The sequence below is a fragment of the Leucoraja erinacea genome, chromosome 17, assembly GCF_028641065.1.
Source record: "Leucoraja erinacea ecotype New England chromosome 17, Leri_hhj_1, whole genome shotgun sequence".
NCBI lineage: Eukaryota > Metazoa > Chordata > Chondrichthyes > Rajiformes > Rajidae > Leucoraja > Leucoraja erinaceus.
This window is the reverse complement of record NC_073393.1, coordinates 10,161,320-10,185,200: the sequence shown is the minus strand read 5'-3', so window position 1 is coordinate 10,185,200 and position 23,881 is coordinate 10,161,320. Positions and strand designations below refer to the sequence as shown.

The 23,881-nt window shown below is 44.3% G+C and overlaps 1 protein-coding gene across 3 annotated transcripts in view; it reads right to left on the bottom strand.

Annotated features, from left to right (window-relative positions):
- The window catches only part of ripor1 (RHO family interacting cell polarization regulator 1), a 210,349-nt gene that overhangs the window by 69,232 nt on the left and 117,236 nt on the right, over positions 1 to 23,881 (bottom strand). For all 3 annotated transcript variants that reach the window (XM_055648471.1, XM_055648470.1, XM_055648472.1), the window contains exon 2: positions 248 to 374. In XM_055648471.1, the coding sequence (XP_055504446.1) occupies positions 248 to 348 (101 nt within the window). In that variant the 5' untranslated portion in view covers positions 349 to 374. The remainder of the gene's footprint in view (positions 1 to 247; positions 375 to 23,881) is intronic.

Below are 23,881 nucleotides of genomic sequence, written 5' to 3'. Positions count from 1 at the left end.
GCATCGCTGGAGTGAAAGAATGAGTGACGTTTCGGGTCGAAACCTTTCTTCAGACTTTATGCTTCTATACTCAGTACTCTGACTGATGAAGGCCAGCCAATGTGCCAAATGCCTTGTTGTCCACCCTGTCTACTTGATGGAAGTGCCCAATAACCATTTTGGAATTAAATAAGTTTCAGAATAGCCTTGGGCTGGTGGTGCGTGGTCCCTGTAACAAAGGCACATTTCATTGGCAGAAGTCACTAACCTGAATGCTTTGTCCTGTGGTGAATTGACTCCACCAAACGAATGACTCCTAGTAATTCCAGTGAAGAAAGTGCGGCGTGCAGGTCGCACGGAGAGCGACATGGTGAATGGAGTCCTGGCTCAGAGCCCTAGAGGAGGAACACAAACAACATCCACTGTCAACATCTCCCCTTCAACTTCATGCGGCAGCAAAAACATAATCACAAATGGCTCAGTTTATCATTGAGTCATTGAGGCTCGGAAACAGGCCCTTCAGCCCACCGCGACCATGCCGACGAGTTCAAAGGATTTATAAAGCAACAAGTAGAAATTGGTGACGCTAGAAATTGTCGCCACGTCATTAGGCCATTCGGTCCATCAAATCTACCCAGTTATTCAATAATGGCTGATCGATCTCTCCCTCCTAACCCTAATCTCCTGCCTTCTCCCTATAACCTCTGACACCCGTACTTATCAAGAATCTATCTATCTCTGCCTTAAAGAGATGCAAAGACTTGGAGATGCAAAGACTTGGCCTCCACAGACTTCAGTGGCAAAAAATTCCACAGATTCACCGAGGTACAGTGAAAAGCTTTTGTTGCATGCTAACCAACACTTGGTTAGCACGCAACCAATCTTGAGCAATCTTGGTTAGCACTCTAATCTTGAGCAAAACATCAAAGTGCCTGCTTTTACCTCTCTCTCCGCCCCTCCCCCATCCCAGCATAACTGGTGACTGCATAGGGAGGAACTGACGATGCTGGATCAAACCGAAGTTAGACACAAAATGCTGGAGTAACTCAGCGGGACAGGCAGCATCTCTGGAGAGAAGGAATGGGTAATGTTTCGGGTCTAGTCCCTTCTTCAGGACTCTGTCTCAATGTACTTCTGCTACACATACTACTCAGTGCACTACTGCTATTACTGTATCTGAGATGCTTATCTAAGATGTATTTAAGTGCCTCTGTATAGTGATTCTTGTACTGAACTGTATACAAAAATAGATTTCACTGTACCTCAGTAGTGTGACAAATAAAGTACCATTGAACGGCACAACATAGGAATGCAGGTGATATTATTACAGGAGTGTATAGATGGAGAACAAGATGTTAACAGTTTGAAATGCTAGTTACTGCTCACTCTCTATCGTGTGATCATATTTACGTTAATTCAGCACTAACTTTAAGTTTGAATGATTGATAGTACTTCAATGTAGATGGAATGAGCTGCATTAAGTAAATTACCAAGCATGTTTGGAACTATGACTCAACACCATCCATCATCAAAACAAGTGGAGAGATTGAATGGCTAAGACTTGGCAGCTTTTACTATAGATTGGCATTTTATACACTGCTCTAAATCAAATACAATAAACAGCCTTCAATCATATACAAGGTCCAAATGAAAGCCACCCAAATACTGATCCAACATGACAGATCGATAAATCGTACTGTAATTCTCAATTGGCAAATACTGTACAAATCAGTATGGTGTACCGAACAAGGAAAAAAGTAAAAACAAGAAACTGCAGATGCTGGTTTGCACAAAAGGACACAAAGTTCTGGAGGAACTCAGCAGATCAGGCAGCATCTCTGGAGAACACAGATAGGTGACCTTTTGGGTCAACTGTTCAGACTCATGTTTCTACACACCAGTCATATGACTGACACCAAACTCACAATTCCAACACCTTACTCCAAGCATTCACGGGAAGAGATCATCAGGGAGTCAAAGAAGATTCAAGTACGGGCTCAAAGCAACTTTAAGGAAATGTGTTATTCCCACTAACTCTTGATTCATGACCAGTCACAGTAAGATCATGTGTTGGGAACACATAGGCATCTGATGTGAGGTGCACGGCCACACAAACTACCCACCTGCCTGCTTCCTGAGGCAGCGCCTACTCTCTCCATGGGGGTGATGCAATGGTGCGGCTGGTAGTCTCACAGCTTGAGACGCCCAGGTTCAGTCACATCCTCTGGGGCTGCCTGTGTGGAGTTTGCATGCTTTCCCCATGTCCATCCGATTTCCTAGAGATCCACAGATTTCCCCTCCAACTCCTAAAGGGATCATCGGTTAGTTGCCTACTATGACTTGGCCCTAGTGTACAAGTGAGTGGTAGAATCTGGAAAGTGTTAGTGGGAAAAGGACACAGGGCGCTGGAGTAACTACTCAAGCAGCATCTCTTGAAAACATGGATAGGTGATGTTTTGGATACACTGAAGATGGGTCTCGACCTGAAATGCCACCAATCAGTCAGAAGAAGGGTCTCAACCCGAAACGTCACCTATCCATGTTCTCCAGAGATGCTGCCTGATCCGCTGAGCTACTCTGGCACTTAGTGTCCTACAGTGGATTAACCAGCATCTGCAGTTCCTTGATTCTACAAGAGTTGGTGGGAATGTGGGAGAGAAGAAAATGGGATTACTGTCGGATCACCAATGTGTTTGGCACTCGTTAGTCAACATGGACCCAGTGGGCCGGAGGATCCATTTCCATGCTGTATGATTGACCTGATCAGCCAGCTCAACACACACACAAACTGGAGCAGAAGCAAGAATTCCCGAGGGGCCGTCACAGAAAGAAGATGATTTCCTGCATTTTAATTTTAATTGAGGGAAAAAGTAATTACACCTGGTCCTCTCATTGAACTTGGATGTACAAATGATTAGAAACCTGCTGGCTGGTGTATCTCATCTCTTGCCATAAGCACCGTTCGTACACATATTCAGGAAGTTTTTATCCGCAGGAGATGCACTGCATTTTATTATTATCTAGTTTAGTCTAGTTTAGTTTAGAGTTACAGAGTGGAAACAGGCCCATCGGCCCACGCTGACCAGCGATCCCAGCACACTAACGCTATCCTACACACACGAGGGATCATTTAAAATTGCACCAGGCCAATTAATCTACAAACCTGTACATCTTTGGAATTTGAAATACATCATTCCATCAGTATTGGGAGAATTCTTTCAAAAACTATATTAGAACAAGAATAGGTTTTCCTTCCCATTACAATATCTTTAGTTTAAAGATACAGCATGGAAACGGGCCCTTTGGCCCGCCGTGTCCACCCACACCGACCTGTTCACACTATTATCTTATTCCACTTTCTCTTCCACTCCCTACGCAATTTTACAAAAGGCCAAATAATCTACAAACCCACACGTCTTTGGGATGTGGGAGGAAACCGGAGCAGCAGGAGGATAAACCATGCAGTCACAGGGAGAACGTGCAAACTCCGTACAGACAGCAACCAAGGTCAGGATCGAACCCGGGTCTCTGGTGCTGAGGCAGCAGCTCTACCAAATGGGCCGCTTCACCGCCCAAAATCTTTGTATTTGGAATTCTCTTTCTCTCCTCTATCCTCAACTTGGTGCCTCCACCAAGCAATGTTTAATAACAGTCTGCCTATTATTTGTATGTATCAACAGTGGAATTTAGAACACAAAAATATAGAAGAAAACCATTTAACTTACTTCAGTGCAATGCCACTAGACATTCAATGACATTTGATGTCAGGCTATTTATTTATTCCAGGAGAAACACTGCATTAAGTGTAACACTATCTTTATGGCTATTAAATAAGCAATGCGAGCAGCGGGTTTCACTGAGCGTTCCAAGTCGCTCTGCATGGGATTTCTGACAAATCGTATCAATGTAATGAAAGAGCAGCCTCAATCTCGCAAAGCCACAAGAAATCTTCTACTCTCAAGAAAATTAACAGCAGTGGAGAGCCCCATGGGGCTACATGGACCTTACGTAACCCAAAATGAGCAATTGCCAGGAAATGTCCAATGCTTACTGAAGCAGAAGACCCCCAAATGAGATATAAAAGAATGCAACAAAAAATATTTTACAGAAAGTACTAACAATATTAAGTCAAAGTCTGCTTATTCCACCAATTAAGCTGAAAGATACTCTGCTTTAGATAGACACTAAAAACTGGTGTAACTCAGTGGGACAGGCAGCAACTCCCATTCCTTCTATTCAGTGATGCTGCTTGTCCCGCTGAGTTACTCCAGCATTTTGTGTCTATCTTCGGTGTATTCCAGCATCTGCAGTTCCTTCCTACAAATATTCTGCTTTGCTTGCTGGAGTATTAGATTCAAGTTGTGTTCTTGTGCTTCCACACAACAAACTAACCACACAGACCCATGACTAGCAATGTCTAACATTCAAATAATTAATACAGAGTTTACACATGTAATCCTTTAAGTCACAAAAAGTCACAAGTCAAGGGTTGCATTACATTAAAGCAAAAGGCCGACACACACACAATAAAAAACAAAAAAAGGATTAGATACATAGATAATAGGTGCAGGAGTAGGCCATTCGGCCCTTCAAGCCAGCACCGCCATTCAATGTGATCATGGCTGATCATCAACAATCAGTACCCCGTTCCTGCCTTCTCCCCATATTACTTGATTCCGCTAACTTTAAGAGCTCTATCTAACTCTCTCTTGAAAGCATCCAGAGAATTGGCCTCCACTGCCTTCTGAGGCAGAATTCAACAGATTCACAACTCTCTGGGTGAAAATGTTTTTTCCTCATCTCCGTTCTAAATGGCCACCCCTTATTCTTAAACTGTGGCCCCTGGTTCTGGACTCGCCCAGCATTGGGAAACAAGTTTCCTGCCTCTAGCGTGTCCAATCCCTTAATAATCTAAAATGTTCCAAGAAGATACCCTCTCATCCTTCTAAATTCCAGTGTATACAAACCCAGCCGCTCCATTCTTAGGGAGCGAGGAATGAGCTGTTTTCAGAAAGGAAGACCGGAATATTGATAAGGCAGTGGAAGGAATGCAAACGTTATCCAGCAAGAAATGTGACAAGAAACCGTATGAGCTCCAACAGATATGAAGGAAAAACAAAATTTAATGGAGTCGGGTCTTTTGCAGGAGATAAGGAAATCGCAGAGAAATTAAACAATTATTTTGAGTTAGTCTTCATGGAAAAGGACATTAAAACAAAATGAGAGAACAGTGGGGCCAGGGAGTACAATAAAATTTAAAACAAGTTTAAAATATTGGTGCCTCTGCAAATGGGTTTTGGTGCAAGGAAATATGTGCTCCTCGACATCGAAAGTAAATGGGCGATAAAAGGAACTGAAGATGCTTGAATCTTGAGTAGAATACAAAGTGCTGTTGTAACGGCGTAGGTTAGGTGGCATCTCTGGAGGACATGGATAGGTGATGTTTCAGAAACCCTACATCGAAACATCGTCTATCCATGTCCTCCAGAGTTACCCTTGAAGAATGCCATTCTGTACATTTGAGGGACTGGAAGACAAAGATGTCTTCAACCACTCTATAAATCTTAGGTTAGACTATGGCTAATCTATGACTAGTTTTGGTGATCACACATTAGGAAGACAATAGCCAAGAATGCATCACAAATTCACAGAGGTCCAAACACCGCGCTGACGACATCTGTATTCAGGGTCTCTTTCTCTGTGAGGCAGCAACTCTACCACTGCGCCACCCTTCTGGACAAGAGTTTCCATCGCAGCATTAATTTGGAGCCAGGCCACTCAAAACAGAAGCTGGGAAATGCATCTTCAAGCAAACAGGTGCTAGTAAGTATGGGACCCTCACCACAAGGAGCAACAGAAGCCAAGGATTGCAAGTCCAACGTTGATAGAATGTGTAGAAAAGAACTGCACATGCTGCTTTAAATCGAAGGTAGACACAAAATGCTGGAGTAAATCAGCGGCACAGGCAGCATCTCTGGAGAGAAGGAATGGGTGACGTTTCGGATCGATGTCTTTGCTGGCCAAGAATATTAAGGAATATTGAGCCATGACAAATAAATGTAAATAGAATACAGATTATTCCTCCTCTTGATAAATGGCACAATGACCTGTATGGAACATGGCAATGTAATAAGAAACTGGTAGTAAAAAGCTATTTCTCAAAGAGAAGATCGGTGTACTGCCGTGTTCCCCAGAGGTCAGTATTAGCTACATTGCGTAATGCATGTTCATTTGTATTTGAGGGAAAAATGTCCAGGTTTTAAAATTAGATGTGAAGAGTTATGAAGAGATTAATGATAGATTTCGAGAAGAAACAAACATGCTGTGAAATGCGTGAAACATGGCAAATGAAATTTAATGCTGAGAAATGTGAAAATATATTCAAGGAATGAGAAAAGCCAATAAAAACTGGCAAGCACAATTCCGAGAAATGTACAGGAACTGAGGGATCTGGGGGGCAGAGGTGCAGCGATCATTAAAGGTGGTGAAGCTGGTTGAGAATACAGGCCAAGTCGCACATGCAGGGGCATAGAGAGTGCCAGAGGAAGGAAGGAAGCCATTGCGAGGCTTCATAAAATACTGGTTTATGTACTCGCGTGTAACTGTAGAACCTGCCAAGGTACCACATTTCAGGAAAGGAGTAAATACTTTAGAGATGGTGGAGAAGGGATTATCAGAGCAATTCCAGAGAAGAGTAGCTTTCATTACATGGGTAGGCTGGAGAAGTTTAGTTTAGTTTAGAGAGATACAGCGTAGTAACAGGCCACTCAGCTCACCGAGTCCGCCCCGATCAGCAATCACCCACATACCAGTTCTATCCTGATAGCAGAGACAATTTTGTGAAAGCCAATTAACCTACAAACCTGAATGTCTTTGGAATGTGGGAGGAAACTCACAGGGAGAACGTACAAAGTCCGTACAGACAACACTCGTAGTCAGGGTCGAACCTGGGTCTCTGGCGCTGTAAGGCAGCAACTCTATCTCTGTGCTACTGTGCTGCCGTGGCCTCCCCCTCCCCCTCAGCTGAGGTTGTTCTCCTTAAATTGAACGGCTTTTGATCAGCATTTTTTTTAAATCAAGAGCGTCAAGAGTGTTTAATTGTCATATGTTCCAGACAGAACAATTAAAGCATGGGATAATCTCCACCCTACTATAGTTACCCAACTAGATGCAACTAAATTTAAAGAAGCTCTTTCTTACCAATAACCCTTTCTGGCTTAAGTCCTCTCTCCACCACCTCCAGTTTAAATTCCATTTGGAATATTTTGGAGGACCAAGAACAACAAAATTCTTGCTAGGATTAAAATCCTAGGAAGTCTAAAGTCAGTAGAAAGATAGGAACAGTTCCCATTGACAGAAGGGTCAAGAACCAGGAGGCACAAAGTGTTACTCCCAGTTTTGATGGAAGCTTATCACCCCGATCATTAACTCAGTTTCTCACTCCACAGATGCTGCCTGAGCTGTTGAGTGTTTCCAGCAGTCTTTTTCTTTCAGATTTACGGCCTTTGCAATTTTTATTTTGCTTTTAGAACAAAAACGATCGGCATAAGAGCTGATACTAACATGAGGAAAAACTTAACACAGTATGTGACCAATGTCTGGAATGCATTGCCAGGAGTAGTATATATTTGATGTGCTCAAAGTGGAACTGGATTAAATATTTGAAAGGAAAGTATTTTCAGGGCTGTGGGGAGAGGGCAGAGTGGTGACATTAATTAGATCGTGTTTACATCCAGCCATGCAGCCTTGACAGGTCATACAGACTCTTACTCCCTCTTCTCCCATCGGGCAAAAGGTAAAGTGTGAAAACTCATACCTTCAGATTCAGGCACAATTTCTTCCCAGCTGTTGTCAGCCAACTGAACCATCTTACCAACAACCAGAGAGCAGTCCTAAACTGGAGAGCAGACCTCATTGGAGACCCTCAAACTATTTTTGCTCAGACTTTATCTTTCGTCATTCACGTTATTCCTTTTATCATGCATCTCTGTATACTGTGGATGACACAATTGTTATCATGTATGGTATTTCCCTCTCTGGTTCACACGCAACTAATGGGCCTGTCCCACTTGGGCGTTTTTTTTAGGCAACTACAGGCGATTAGGTTGTCACCGCACATTAGCTGGTGGTCGCCAGGAGTCGTCTCCTCAGTCGCGCAAAAAGTCGTAGCGTCTCTCTGGTCGCTGCTACATTTTCAACATGTTAAAACATTTTTGGCGACAGTGGGTTTGACGCCAATAAGCATAGCTTGACTTCTCCTGACGTAGGTGCTGTCATAGGTTGTCGCCACGATGACGCAAGTTGTCGCCGGTTCTTCGGTGACCTACTATGAATATGACAGTCGCCGGCAGTTCACTAAAAAAATCGGCAATTGAGACAGGGCCTTAAGGCTTTTCACTGTACCATGGTACACGTGACAATAAACAAATAATAACTGTGCTGTAACCATTTTGTACAAAATCAACGGGCTAAATGGCCTAGATCTCTCTCACATTTATAATGAAGTCCAACTTCAGAGCCACCTTCAGTCACATTTGTTCTACATTTGGTGTGTGCTGCTAGATTGTTAAGTTCTCACACAGCAGCCCTGTATTTCTTCAAAAGGATCACAGATAGGCAGGAAAAAAAAGATGATTGGACAGACAATGCCAGCAAAAGGATAAACTTCAGGAAGGCAGCAGAAAGTGAGAAATACCCAGTTCTAAGCAATCGTCTTGAGACTTGCACTTAATGGAACAAAGTCAGAGCAATCTCTAAACGCAGATGAAAACCACAACATAAACCTTGGAAAAACTAACCTGGAAAACGTCCAAAATATTCAATTGGGGATTTGTCAGAAATGAACTCATAACTCGTTTTACGAATAAATTATGGCTACCACAGCCCACCAGTCGGTCATAAGAATGTGTAGTCACCAAGAGGTCAGCAGCATGCAAGTGTCTGTGGAACTATTTCATGGTTAAATGCTAAAGCAATATATTTTTTAATCAAATTGTAAGAGATCTCATGTTAACTCTCTGCTACAGTGCAAGATAGGAGGCAGACTGTTGGACCATTCAGTGCAAAGTCACGAGACTTTCGCCAGACAAGCACACTCGTCTCCTGCCTATCACCAACGGCATGATAGAGCCGTCCTACAATCTGCCAAGCTCCCAAACCAAATGTCCCTGGCAAAGTTAGGCTTTAAGTTCGGCAGGTCGGCAGCATGGTCAGTGGAGTGACAGAAAGTGGTGTCGCAGGTGGATAGCGTGGTTAAAAAGGGTTTTGGCACATTGGCCATCATCAGTCAGAGTATTAAGTTGGGAGGTCACGTTGCAGTTACTCAAATGTCGGTGAAGGTAGACAAAAATGCTGGAGCATCTATAGATGCTGCCTCACCCGCTGAGTTCCTCCAGCATTTTTGTCTACCTTCGATTTTTCCAGAATCTGCAGTTCTTCCTTAAACAAATGTTGGTGAGATCGCATTTAGGTTATGATGTTTGGATTTGGGCACCATGTTCTAGGAAAGGATAGGTTTATGCCCATGGTACATAGATAAGATAAGATATGGGCCAGACACAGGCAGATTGGACTAGTGTAGAAGCGACATGTTGGCTGGTGTGGGCAAGTTGGGCCGAGGGGCCTGTTCCGAGTGGATAAGTTTAGTTTAGTTTATTGTCACGTGTCATGTATAGTAAAAAGTTTTTTTGTTGCGTGCTACCCAGTCTGTGTCATTCCAGCAGAAATAAAGAGCCTTCGGTCCCTCAGGTTTTCTCTGGGATCACAAGAAAACTTCAATAAAGGGTGAATGAGGGCCACGGCTAGTCATGTATTGTCTCAGAGCAACCCACAGTTAGGCAGAGCTAACACAGTCTAGTCTTTTTATGTGGGGGGGGAAAGGGTGAAACTGTTTTTTTTCTCAGTCCCTACCTAGTTCTAGATGCGGCTTTCCTCCGACCCGCATCTTCGCCCCTTCCTCGCAGCCTACCAATGGGACTGGAGCGGCGTTTCCTGCTGGGACCGGCGGCGGCGCAGCAATGAAGTACCAGCTCGGAGCGGGCGATGCCGTACCGAGGGTCTCCGTGTGGTAAGCTCCAGAGTGCTGTGACCGCCGACTCCAACATCGCGGAGCTGTCGTTGCGAAGCTTCCAGTCGCGGGCGCGCGCTGAGTTGAAACACCGCAGAGCCTGGGATCTCTCGCCGAGATCGCCAGTGTTGGAGTTCCGACCTGCGCAGCCTGTGGGCTTCGGGAGCCGCGGTCTCTGGCAGCAAGTGGCCGTTCCAGACACTCCAAGCCGCTGAAGAGTGTTCTCCCTACGCCGGAGCTCCATCATCCGGCGAGAGGGCCCGATACATCGGGCCGCCGCTGCGGCGACTGCGGAGGCCTCAAACAGACCCCGAGCACGGGGTGAACAAGAGGAAGAGGACTGGACTTTGCTGTCTTCCCTCACAGTGGGAACCATTGTGGGGGGATGTTTCTATGTTTTATGTTAAATTCTTCTTTAATGTTGTGTCTTATTTTTATTGGTGTGCTGCAAATGAGAAATTGAGAAAATGGCTGCTGGAAGTGAGAATGAACGCAGGCGCGACTAGCTGCCGCTGCTCACTCTCCGAATTCTGTAATTTGCTTGTTTTAACTGTAAGGTGTCCTTGAGTGTTCTGAAAGGTGCCCATAAATAAAATGCATTATTATTATTAATACGTAAACCTTTTAAAAGAACACAACATCATTATTTGAAAGCCAAAAACACGTGGGTACAAAGAAACGTGAAGGTCCATGTACATTTGAGCATCAGAAGTCATGCTCAAGTAAATACCAGTGAAGGCTAATGTACTGTTGGCTTTAACATCAAGAGAATTAGCGTAAAACCTCAATAATCCTCCAGCCTTGGGACTTTGATGCTGCTGGACTAAAAGATTTTTTGGACTACTTAATATTACTCTTATTAATACCACAACACGCTATTATTTGACTTTTTCAATATGTTAAACAGTAGCATAATAAATTTTCCACGAAACAGATTAAGTTTAAAAGAAGTGTGAGGAACAGGGAATGCAGGAAATGGGACCCTAGTGGCTTTAAACGAGTTGGGGGAAACAGGGCCCAGGTGACTCTAAAGAGAGCACAGGAAATGGTGTTGCGGTGAGTCCAAGATAAGGGGCCCCAATGAACCAGATGTCAATTGATTCGGAGTTCTAACACTTGGATAATGGATTATCGGACTTAGTTTAGTTTAGAGATACAGCATGGAATCAGGCACACCCGCCCACCGAGTCCGTGCCGACCAGCAATCACCCTGTACACTAGTTCTATCCTACATACCCAGGGACAATTTACAGAATCAAATTGACCTACACGTCTTTGGGATGTGGGGGGAAACCGGAGCACCCAGAGGAAACCCTGGTCACAGGGAGACCGTAAAACTCTGTACAGACAGCAACCGTAATCAGGATTGATCCTGGGTCTCCGACGCCGTAAGGCAGCAACTCTCCCATTGCGCCACTGTGCTGCAAGACTTGCACTATCCTCTGAAAAGGAGGCAGCAATTATACTTCACCGTCATGAAGCCCTGGTTAGACCACGTCTGGAGTATTAAGGGCAGTTCTGAGCCAATGGCGCAGGGGTAGAGTTGCTGCCTTACAGCGTCAGAGACCCGGGTTCGATCCCGACTACAGGTGCTGTCTGTACGGAGTTTGTACGTTCTCCCTGCAACCACGTGGGTTTTCTCCGGGCGCTTCGATTTCCTCCCATATTCCAAAGACGTCCAGGTTTGTAGGTAAATTGTCCCCAGTGTGTAGGATGCAAAACTGGCATAACAAAACAAGTGGACGGACAATCGCTGGTCGGAGCAGACTCAGTAGGACCAAGGGCCTTTTTCCATGCTGTATCTCTAAACTAAACTCATGTAAGCTTTATGTCGTGTGTTGTCTGAATTAACATGCCCACAAAGTTGCTCGGGGCAAGATGTTTACTCCCCCTGTACTTCACCGGTCTTGCATATGGCAATAAACTCGACCTGACAGTACAAGAGGCACGATGTAAAATTTCAGGCAGGTCTTTCATGAGAATGAGAAACACTTCTATATACAAAGGGCGGCAGAGATGTGAACAACCCTCCTACAAATAGTCATTGATTCTAGATCGATTGCTGCATGTAATTTTAACTCCGAGCGGGATAGATTTTTGTTAACCAGAGGTGTTGAGTGATTTACGGGACAACCTTGTGGGGGTTAAAGGACATTGTTACAGGACTCGCAGGGAAACATTTCCCTCAGTAAAGTATGACCCAAATACAGCTGCCTCGGTGATCGTTTCCTTCACCAGTTTAGCGCCACATGTGCCCAATTTTTTGGGGATCATTATTTGTTTCATTTCCTTACAACACTAAAAGGAGAGCATTTGGCTCATCAAGTCTCTGCTGGCTCTTAGAGAAATTTCGTCAATCTCATTCGCCCAATTAAGGGCCTGTCCCACTTACCCGATTTTTTTCGGCAACTTGCTGGCACCCGTCATAGTCGCAGTGGGTCGCCGAAAAATTTCAAAATGTTGAAAATCCAGCGGCGACCAGATAAAGGTACAACGCTTTGTGTAACTAGGCACGACCAAGCAGGCATCGCCCCGCATAAGTGCGTAAAAATCGTGTAAGTGGGACAGGCCCTTTATTTGCTTGCAATCCATTCTCTCACACATGACAGTAAACACCAAAGATCCTATAGCTATAGGATCTTTGGTAAACACTCTCTCCCCACCTTTCCTATACCAAGGGCAATTTACAGCGGTCAGTCAGACCAACAACCAACATATTTCTGGAGCATGGGGAGGGAACCAGAGCATGGTGCTCGGCACGGTGGCGCAGCGCTAGAGCTGCTGCCTTACAGCGCCAGAGACCTGGGTTCGATCTTGATCACGGATGCTGTCTGTACGGAGTTTGTACCTTCTCCCCGTGACTGCGTGGGCTTTCTCCAAGTGCTCCAGTTTCTTTCCACCTTCCAAAGACGTACAGGTTTATAGGTTAATTGGCTTCGCTAATGATTGTCCCTAGTATGTTGGGCAGTTATAGTGTGCGGAGCTTGCAGGCTGACGCGGACTCAGTGGGCCAAACGGCCTGTTTCCATGCTGTATCTCTAAACTAAAAACTAAATGAAGCTGGAGAAACTTGAACAGTGACAGGGATTCCACACAGACAGTCCCAGAAGCGAGCATCACTAGAGATGTGTGACAGTTACTCTACCTACCTATCTAAGTGCCACACAATAGTACAACCACACTCCAATCATAATTCAGTAATACGAGTTGTAGGTTGCTGAAGGCAAGATAAATGCAAGTTTGATCTTCAAAACCAAGAAGCAAAAGCCTGACATGTCTTAATGCTGGAGTCAAGTGTGAAGTAAAACAGTTGGACATAATGTTTTTTAAAATTACTTACACTGGTTTTTGTCTAATTTAGCAAAGCCTTTGAAGATCCAAATACTGAGCGAGTGTTGAAGCACGAGCACACAAAAGATAACCATCTCCATATTATTGCCGTACCTGGTACATCAGCTAAAGATCCTACCTCATTTTACCTGCTACACGAACAAAAATAAATCACACCCAAAAACACAAAGCTGCAATCTCATGCTGTACAACAACCTACCATCACCTCTCATTACTTTAGCGAAACAGGCCCTTCGGCCCACTGAGTCCGCACCGGCCAGTGATCACCCCGTGTACTAACATTATCCTGCAAACGAGGGACAATTTACTATTTCACAGAAGCCAATTAACCTACAAACCTGTGTGTCTTTGGAGTGTGGGAAGGAAACCAGAGCACCCGGAGAAAACCCATGCAGGTCATGGGGAGAATGTACAAATTCTGTACAGACAGCACCCGCAGTCAGGATCAAACCTGGGAATCTGGCACTGTAAGACCGCTGCGCCACCATGCAGCCCTCTTTGGACTGCATGTCAGGTCATCGAAATCAACTATTTAAATAAAGGAACATTTAAAAAAAACCCACACCTTGCTTACTCAATCTGTAGATAGATGATTCAGGATCTCTCTTCAAGGACAGACGGCGGTTATCTCTTTGATTGAAGGGTTTCACAGTGGGCTGTCCACTTCCAAGTAAAGCAGGCAGTCAACCTGCTGCATTCAATCTCCGTACAGCTGCCATCACTTAATAAAACAGAAATCGCCTCTTCCTCTACCTCCTCTCAGAAACAGACTTGCTCCAGCCCCTGACCCCTGCCAATCCAATGAAGCTCCCAACATCTGTGACAGTCACTAACTGGTCCCGGCAGCTTCTGCATCCCAGTGTCCATTTGTGTATGGAGGTCGTGCCTTTCTGTCCCATTACAATGCACCCACACACGGCATTAACTGTGTTTTGTACCAGGGATGGAAACATGATAAGGGATCCACACAAGCCGGCCCCACATAGCTTGGCAAGAGACCCTTGCAGCACTAAAATTTCCTTTGTGGCTTTCAACAAAAGCACATCTTTATTAACGGAGAAAAGGCTTAAGAGCAACTTTGGGAGAACTGACTGAGACGGACTCCAAGCAAGGCAACCGTTTCAATGGAACAACGTGGACAAATTAAATAGCGATTCATTGCCCTGTGCAGGAGTAGATTATGTACAAGCTCACTCCACAATGTGCCGGCTTGTCAATTGAACGCAGTGTTTTAAAATACAATTAACGCCTGTACTTGTGTCACTGCTTGTGAAAGAATCCAGCAACTACACGGCTTCATTCTCGCTGCCACACAAATGCCTTTGGAGCGCTCAGGGTTAACACACACAGCTCTCAGCAAATTATTTTTATTACAGAAAAACATCTTGGGAGGATGTCAAAGAGGATCACAGATGTGGGACGAGGCGAAAGAATGTTGGTACTGTCCAGAGGGGATTAGCAGGAGTTCAGTGTCTTCATACTAACCGTTTACTAAAAGATGCATTTTAACTCTATTTTGTTTCTTGGGCAGCCATAAATATGCTGCATTCGACTTTGGTGCCTCTACATTGAAAAGGAAAATCAAATGTAAAAGCTGACCAAGGTTTGCGAACCACATTGATTAGTAAGGAGGTTAAAGGTTACAGGGAGAAGGCAGGAGAATGGGATTGAGGGGGAAGATAGATCAGCCATGATTGAATGGCAGGGTAGCCTGTCTATGTCTGCCAGGAGACAGACAATCCAATACCCCCATCAACAAAGCTTTGATCACGCTCCTACAACTCCAGTGGGAATCCACATCAACCCCACAGCAAACCTGGAGCTCAGTCAAGACAAGTTTGGCAGAGGAAATATTGCCAGGTCATTTCCAAATTTTCTTGTGAGAACACAAATGTAATACAGGTCACCACCGATTTTCAGGCACCCTTGGTTCCAGAGCCTTCCCGGATTATCCGTTTTGCCGGCCCAGAGGTCACAGCCGTGGTGGGGGTCGAGATACCCACCCACACTCGGCTACGATAACCGATGGTTTAACGCCAGTCTGGTCAGAATCCAGTGGTGGGCGGCTTAATCCTTACATTCTGACCAAGGATATTTACAAGTGCCAACAGAACATTCGTTCCCTTTTGCCAGACAGCTTATAAACTTCAATGAAATAACAAAGCAGCTGGTTAATGAGGATTCTTTATCTAACAAATTAACATGTCCCAAAAACAATATGCTGAATCGTGCAGGAGGAGTGATTGCTATAGTAAGGTAAACTAGGCCCCAAAAAAAAGTCTTTATTGTGCATCCTATGCAAACTAGGGCTTTTGAATGTGGATTTAAGGAACTGCAGATGCTGGGTTTACAAAAAGCCACAGTGCTGAAGTAACTCAGCAGGTTAAGCAGTGGCTCTGGGGAACATGGATAGGTGACGCTTCAGGTCGGGACCCTTCTAGAGAAGTATCTTGAATCTTCTTTTCACACATACCTAGTACCTCTGCTCGATGCACAGTAGTAAAGGTTAGAAATACCGATCAATAATGAGCAAATTAAATGCCATTCTTGAAATACTTGCTAATGTAAATGAACATATTAGGTACGATTGGGAGGATAATCCCATATGCCCTTATTGGTGTAGCATCTTCTGCATGGAAATGTAGAGAGGAGAAGAGAAAACGTATGGGGGCTGAGAGTGAAAAGAAATCACCAACTTGAGCCTGCTCTCCCTGCATTCCCCTCGATCAGATAAGGCAGCTGCTTGTCCTTTTGGTTGGAGAATAGTGCCAAGTGCTTAACTTAAGATCGCGTCTTTATACAATTCCAAAGGAGGACACACAAGTTCCAGATAGAGCACAGCGTGTAATACATTATCAGCAACACTGGGTGCCTGTCATGACAGCATTCAACTTTGTTAGCCGCAGTCAAACTCCGCCATTGTAAAACACTACAGCTGCGCTAGCCTGCAAAGGTCTGAAGCAAAACAAGGGTCATTGGGCTTTGCAGGATTTAAGTTGGCCCAAAACAATGATGAGAGCGATTCACTTATCTGTCCACAATGTAAGTTTGTAATTTAAAGATGTAAACCCATTAATCAATTGTGCGTAGCCACAAATCAAATGTGCGTACACAACCCCTCCTGACCATACAGCCCCACTGGCAGTGCAGCAAATCTTCCAGTGATTGCGATGGTGTCACTGCAGCACCAACACTATAAAAGGCAGCACAAATGTTGCTCGAGTGGGAGGTTGAATGTAATGGGAACCCACACATTAATTGGAGGTACAGCACCTCATATTTCGCATAGGCAGTTTACACCCCAGCAGTATGAATAATGATTTCTCTAATTTTAAGTGACCCTTGCATTCCCTCTCTCTCCGTCCCTCCCGTGCCCTAGTCATCTTGCTAGTTTCACTGTTTGTATCGCCTCATCGCCACTTACACAGCCAACAATGGACCATTGTGGGCTCCACCTTTTGAGTCATCTGTGTTGGCTGTGATTTGTTCAGAACCTTTTCATTCCTCTAGTCTCCTTCTCCTGACTCTCAGTCTGAAGAAGGGTCTCAGCCCGAAACATTACCTATTCCTTTTCTCCAGAGATACTGCCTGACCCGCCGAGTTACTCCAGCATTTTGGGTTTACCAGAATGTTGCCTGGGCTAGAGGTTGTATCAGAAGTTGGATACATCTGGGTTGTTTCCTTTGACGCATTGGAGGTTGAGGGGAGAACTGATATGACATTACGGGGAGCATATTTAGGGGACACAGTCAAAATCTTTTTCTCAGGGTGGAAATATCAGTCTAGTGGGCATAGTTTTAAAGTCAGAGAGTTAAAGTTTAATGGAGATATGTGGGGCTTTTATTTTTAAGCACAGATAGCAGTGGGTGCCTGGAATGTGCTGCCAGGGGTAGTGTTGGAGACAAATACATCAGGGACATTGAAGAGGCTTTTGGATTGGCATGTGGATATGCAGGAATATAGATCATGTGCAGGCAGAAGAGATTAACTAGGCATGATGTGTGGTACAGACATTGTGGGCCAAAGGGCCTGTTCTTGTGCTATGCTGTTTTATGCTCTCTGTTTAATTGTTAGTCAGCAACATGGGGACAATTGTCCCACCACCAGTTTTTTTCCTATTGAATAGAGTTCTTCTTCGCTCACTCTTCCAGGATAATTACTGTTCAATGCAAAATATTCCTAAGTCTAGTATTTTTCAAATATTTCAATGACACGATGAGAGTTTTTCTAACAAGGACCACATTTATTACCCAATTGACATCAGTGCCAGAGAAGCGAGTTTTTTGTTTTGAAGTAAGCCAAGGCAATGCGAATGTGCTCCACCTGCAGTTCCCTTCAGCTTCAGGCTTGTAAATGTTCCACTGGTTTTGGTCATTGATCGATGCGTTTGCCACAAGATTGATTGTGACAAACACATCGACCACTTTTACACAGAACATTGAACAGTACAGGTACAAATCTGAAGAAGGATCTCGACCAGAAACGTCAGCTATTCCTTCTCTCCAGAGATGCTGCCTGTCCCGCTGAGTTACTGCAGCATTTTGTATCCACCTTCAATTTAAACCAACATCTGCAGTTCTTTCCACATAGAACAGTACAGCACGGGAACAGGCCTTTTGGCCAACAATGCCCGTGCCAAACATGATGCCAAATTAAACTAATCTTCCCCGTCCACAAGTGATCAATCGCCCTCCATTCACCGCGTACCCATGTGCCTCTCCAGAAGCCAATATGGTATCTGCCTCCACCTCCACTTCTGACAGCACGTTCCAGTTACCCAGTACTGAGTTTTAATCGTCAACCCTTGCTACTAATTCCTCACAAACTGTAAATTGCGGATAATGAGAAAATGCGTTTGATCCAGCTCGGAAGCCATTTTACAAACAAGTTATTAAAAGATTGTTTGCAGGAGGAAAAAAAAAAAACGGCTGGGGAACAGATTACAGAAACATTACGAGACATGGGAGTCTTGCCAAGTTGCAAAGGGAACTTGGAGAGGACAAGATTACAAGTGTTGGATCATATTATAGAAAAGAGAGGCCCCCGAGTGTGGATGATGGCAGTCTGATGAAATACAGACCTTCATTGAGATGATGAATAGGCTTGTGGCCTAGCAACTGAAACAAAATAGCCAGCAAAATGGGTTAATCTTCCCAAATGAGATTTTATTGAAAGAAATATCAACTGGAGGACTTTGAATCATCTGCATCGGCCAGGTCCATCCAGCTGTACATCGGAGTACTTGTGACTTTACAAAACTTGCACAAATATTTACATTTCCCAAAGCTTATTTCTTTCCACAAATGCAAAATGCAGCAATGAGGTAATATCCTGTTATTAGAATTATATTATGAAATATAAGAATCCGTCTGTATCATAAATCATTTCTGGTCACTGTACTGGTCCAGACTCTGGCAGAGTTGCAGGAGCTTAACATCTTGTCCCAGAGGCAGCCAAAAGAAATCCTAACCTGGACTCGTGAGCATTTTCTCATTGGTATTTGTTTATTATTGCCATGTGACAAACTTTGTTTTATGTGCTATCCAGTCAAATCCTGAATGCAATCAAACTACACACAGGTCGTGCAAAGAGCAAAGAAAATAAAGTGCAGAATATCGTGTCACAGGTACAGAGAAAATGACTGGTTCGTATGTAGAAACAGGGACTACATACTGTACGCTCGGGTACTGTCCCATTCACCTCTACCTCATTGAGGACATTGGATTCTGCCTCAGGAACCGATGCGCTACAATGCTGAGAACTGTACACTGCACTCTGTATCTTCCCCTTTGCTCTATCTATTGTATTTGAGTTTGAACTGATTGTATCCATGTATGGTATATCTGATCTGTTTGGAGAGTTAGCAAAGCAAAGCTTTTCACTGTACGTCGGCACACGTGACAATCATAAACCTAAACCTAATTAAATAGCAGGGAGGGGCTGACTGGCCTATTCCAGCTTCAAAGTTGTACGTTCATATATAAAGCGCATTGTTGCTCTTGCCGGAGGTCGATACGACAGGGAAAGTTCCCAAAACGAGGAAAGTAATTCAGAAGGAGGAAGTGGAAAAGAACAATACTTTTCAACCCTTCCCTGGGATGCAAAAAACCCCACAGTATTCAACATTTACGGCGTTGTCAGAAAAAGATTTCTAACCCAAAGAATCAATTCCCAGGGGGTAGATTGTACTACAGAGCAGCAGTCATCAAATGATGACTACATCATCTTGTCTGAACACAGGAAGAGTATGCAAGCTAAAAAAAAAGTCTGGTTGCAACTCTCCACAGATCAACTGTTATCCTTCAGGCATCAATATATTTCCAGCGCGACTTAAATCTCGGGCAATTCCTTTGTTTTCCTTCCAGCCGGGAATCTGACATTTATTCAAAGGAGTTAGCGGTGGGAGGGAGGCAGGAAAAGGAAAGGGCTGGGCAATTGACAAAGAATACGTGGAAGACATCCATTTTTACTTGAGAAGCAGAGCTATTGCTCGTCTGGTATTTATAACCCAAGCTTTAAGGGTTATTCAAATTAAATTAATACCAGCTCACAATAGCAATGTCTGCTGACATGCCTGAATGTGAGTCAGCCACTCGTCACTGTTTGAAAACGTTTTGTAATTAAAATGGAAAATTGGAGCGAGTTGGAGATTAGAGTTAGCAGTCTTCCACAGGCTGATTCCCTGCCAAGTCAATCAGCGCAGCATCTCAATGAAGACATTTTTTTCTGAATGGCGAAGGCCGACCTTTGCCCTACCGCCAAGAGTTTCCAATTGACGGAGCAGTGCGGTGCGGGTTTGTCTGCTTCGCAGAATCAATCACTCTCCCAAAGGACACAAGACCTAACAACAGCAGCCTGGAGGGTTGGAAAGATCAAACGGCAGATGAAAGGGGGAAAAAAGGAAAAAAGCCTGAAGACGTTCAAGCCAGTGCTGTTCTTCCCTGGACCAAAACGAACTTTTAAATAACATCAGGCGAATTTCAGCTGTTCTAAAAGTTTACAGATTCTACTAATATCAGCGTGGCCAACTCATCTGTTCCCACAGCGGGAGAATTTGCAGCATTCAAAGCAGAAGGTGGTTCAACTCCGTGGTTATATGTATTTATGTGCCAAAGGGCCTGCCACAGAAGCTTAGATGGTTTAGGAAGTTTGGCATGTCCCCCAACAACTCTCACCAACTTCTACAGATGCGCCGCACAAAGCATTTGATCGGGATGCATCACAGCATGGTTTGGCAACAGCTCCATCCAAAACCGCAAGAAATTGCAGCGAATTGCGGACGTAGCCCAGACCGTCACGCAAACCAGCCTCCCTTTCAATTCCCATTTATACCTCACGTTGCCTCGGCTAGGCCACCAGCATAATCAAGGATGAGTCGCAAACCTCGTCACTCCCTCTACTCCCCTCTCCCATTGGGCAAAAGGTATAGAAGTGTGAAAAAACACACCTCCAGATTCAGGACCAGGTTCTCCTCAGCTGTTTTTAAGCAACTGATCCATCCTACCAACAACAAGACAGCAGTCCTGAGCTACTATCTACCACATCGGTGACCCTCAGACTATCTTTGATCGGACTTTACCTTGCACTAAACGTTATTCACGTTATTCCCTTTATCATGTGTCCGTACACTGTTAATGGCTTGTATCAATGTATCATGTGTAGTCTTTCCCCTGACTGGTTAGTACATGACAAAAGCTTTTCACTGTACCTCAGTACACAATAAACTAAACTCAAAACTTAGACTGCATATAAAGCATTTGCCCAGAGGGACAGCAAATAAAGAGGGAATAGTGGCAGTGACTCCAAAGTGTTTTCACTGCACATCTCCTTGCAAATGTAGAGAAAGGCGAAGAGTTAAAAGCAAGTAAGAACTTTATTGTTCTATCGGGGTTCTCGAGTTGGATGCATAACATTGGCATTCATGTCCATTACGCAAGACAGAAACTTACTAATCTATGAATCCATCTGCCCCTAACACTGCCATCTGTTTAATTAGTGCAGATCAGAAATTGCAGGTACAAGTGCCCCTCAAAAATGTGGCTAAATAATCCAGTCTGCACTTCAGTGCAAGGAATGTTGCACTATTGGCATTTTGCATGAGAAATTAAACCCAACTACCTACTGGTCTTGTGTAGAGAGGAACCAAAGATAGACACAAAATGCAGGAGTAACTCAGCGGGACAGGTAGAATATCAACCCAACTATAGTTACCCAACCAGATGCAACTAAATTTAAAGTAGCTCTTTCTTCCCAATAACCCTTTCTGGCTTAAGCCCTCCCTTCACCACCTCCAGTTTAAATTCCATTTGGAACATTTTGGAGGACCAAGAAACCAAGAACAAGAATGTCCCACCAGCTTGGATCTCCAACCCAAAACGTCACCCATTCTTTTTCTCCAGAGATGCTGCCTGACCCGCTGAGCTACTCAAGCATGTTGTGTCTACTCAGTTGAAAGACAAGACCATATTAAATTGTCCAAAGAAGGGTAGTCCTCCAAGTACCAACTGATATTTTACCTCTCAACCAACATGCTTACAACTTTCAATACAAAGTGGCGGAGTAACTCTGCAGGTCAGACAGCATCTCTCCAAAGACACTGTTCTCCAAAGACACTGCCTGATCCATTGCGTTACTCCAGCACTTTATGTCCTTCTATGTAAACCCGCATCTGTAGTCCCTTGTTTATACATGCTTAAAATTTCGTTCCTCTGTATCACACTGCAGTTTGTGGGGCCTTTCTGTATCAATATGCTCGCTGTGTTTCCAAGTTAACGACTGCATTTTGAAAGAACTTCAAAGTTGAGTTTTTCCTCCCTCACGAGTCTACTTCCGCATCGCCCGACTCTCCTCCCATTTAAACAGGGATTTCACGCAACCCTTACCTGGCTCATTGAGAATTCCAGCACCTAGAACTGGGAGGGAAGTGAAATGTGAAAGATAATTAGGACCAGGTTGAGGAGCTTGTACCTCAGATAGTAACTGTCCCCACAGAAGCCGCATACGTTGGTTTAAATCTCCTGAACCAATTGGGAAAATAACTAAAACGATGGGAGCACTGTGGTCTGAAATACTTAAACACCTCAGCCCTCCCACATCTCCAATGACAATAGTAGACTTCACTGCACGAGTGTGCTGATTGATACTGGCCATTCAACATTCTGTGAAGCATTTCTAACTTAGTCCGAGAACTGATACTGCAGCACTTCAGATATTTCTGCATGCAAACAGTAAAAGATAAGTTCATGTCATAAACACTTTAGCCCCAGGACCACTGCATACAGAGTTAATATAATTTGGTCTGAAAAGGGGCCTCGATCTGAAATGTCGCCCTTCTCTCCAGAGATGCTGCCTGTCCCGCTGAGTTGCTCCAGCATTTTGTGTCTATCTTCGTTAATATAATTGGACTGAACTGATGTTGCAGCCAACTGCATCAATGAACCAATTGCCACACATCGTAAAGAACATAAAACAGGACAGCACAAGAACCAGTCCTATGGCCCACAATGTCTCCGCTGAACATGATGCCAAGACCATCACTTATCCACACAGAAACCATATCCTTCCATTCCCTGCCCACCCAAAAGTCATAAATGCCATTTACATATCCGCTTCATCCACTACCCCTGGGAGCCCATTCCAGGCACTCACCACCCTCTGTGTAAAGTAAATGCCCTGCATATCTCCATTAACATTTCCCCCTCTCACCTTAAAGCATTACCCTCTAATGTTTGATTTTTCCATCCTGTGAAAAAATATTCTGTTTGTCTACCCTATCTACACCTCTCATAGTTTTATAGACATCTAACAGGTCTCTCTACAATACAATACAATACAATATTTATTGTCATTTGAACCTCAGTGAGGCTCAAACAAAACTCTGTTTCTACAGCCATACAAACAAAAGCGATTCCTACTAGACACACTCACAAAACAAAACCTCTGTGTTTAAGAGGGACTGCAGATGCCGAAGGTACACAAAAAGCTGGAGAAACTCAGCGGGTGCAGCAGCATCTATGGAGCGAGGAAATAGGCACACGGGCCGAAACCCTTCTTCAGACCGGCCCGAAACGTTGCCTACTGAAGAAGGGTTTCGGCCCGAAACGTTGCCTATTTCCTTCGCTCCATAGATGCTGCTGCACCCGCTGAGTTTCTCCAGCTTTTCTGTGTAACCTCCTCCTCACTGTGATGGAAGGCAAAGTCTTTTCTCTCCCCTGCTCTCCATTTTTCCCCCGACCTCCGGCAATCTAGCGAAAACCGTCAAAGTAAGTACAATCTCTCCCTGTAGCTTAGACCCCCCTCTGATCCAGGCATCATTCTGGCAAAGAGAGACACAAAAAGCTGGAGTAACTCAGCGGGTCAGGCAGCAAGTCAGCAGAAAATAAATCCGTGACGTTTCAGGTCAAAAACCTTCTTCAGACTGCGAGTCAGGGGAGAGGGAAACTAGAGGTATGAAATTTTGTTCAGAACAAATCAAACCGATGACCA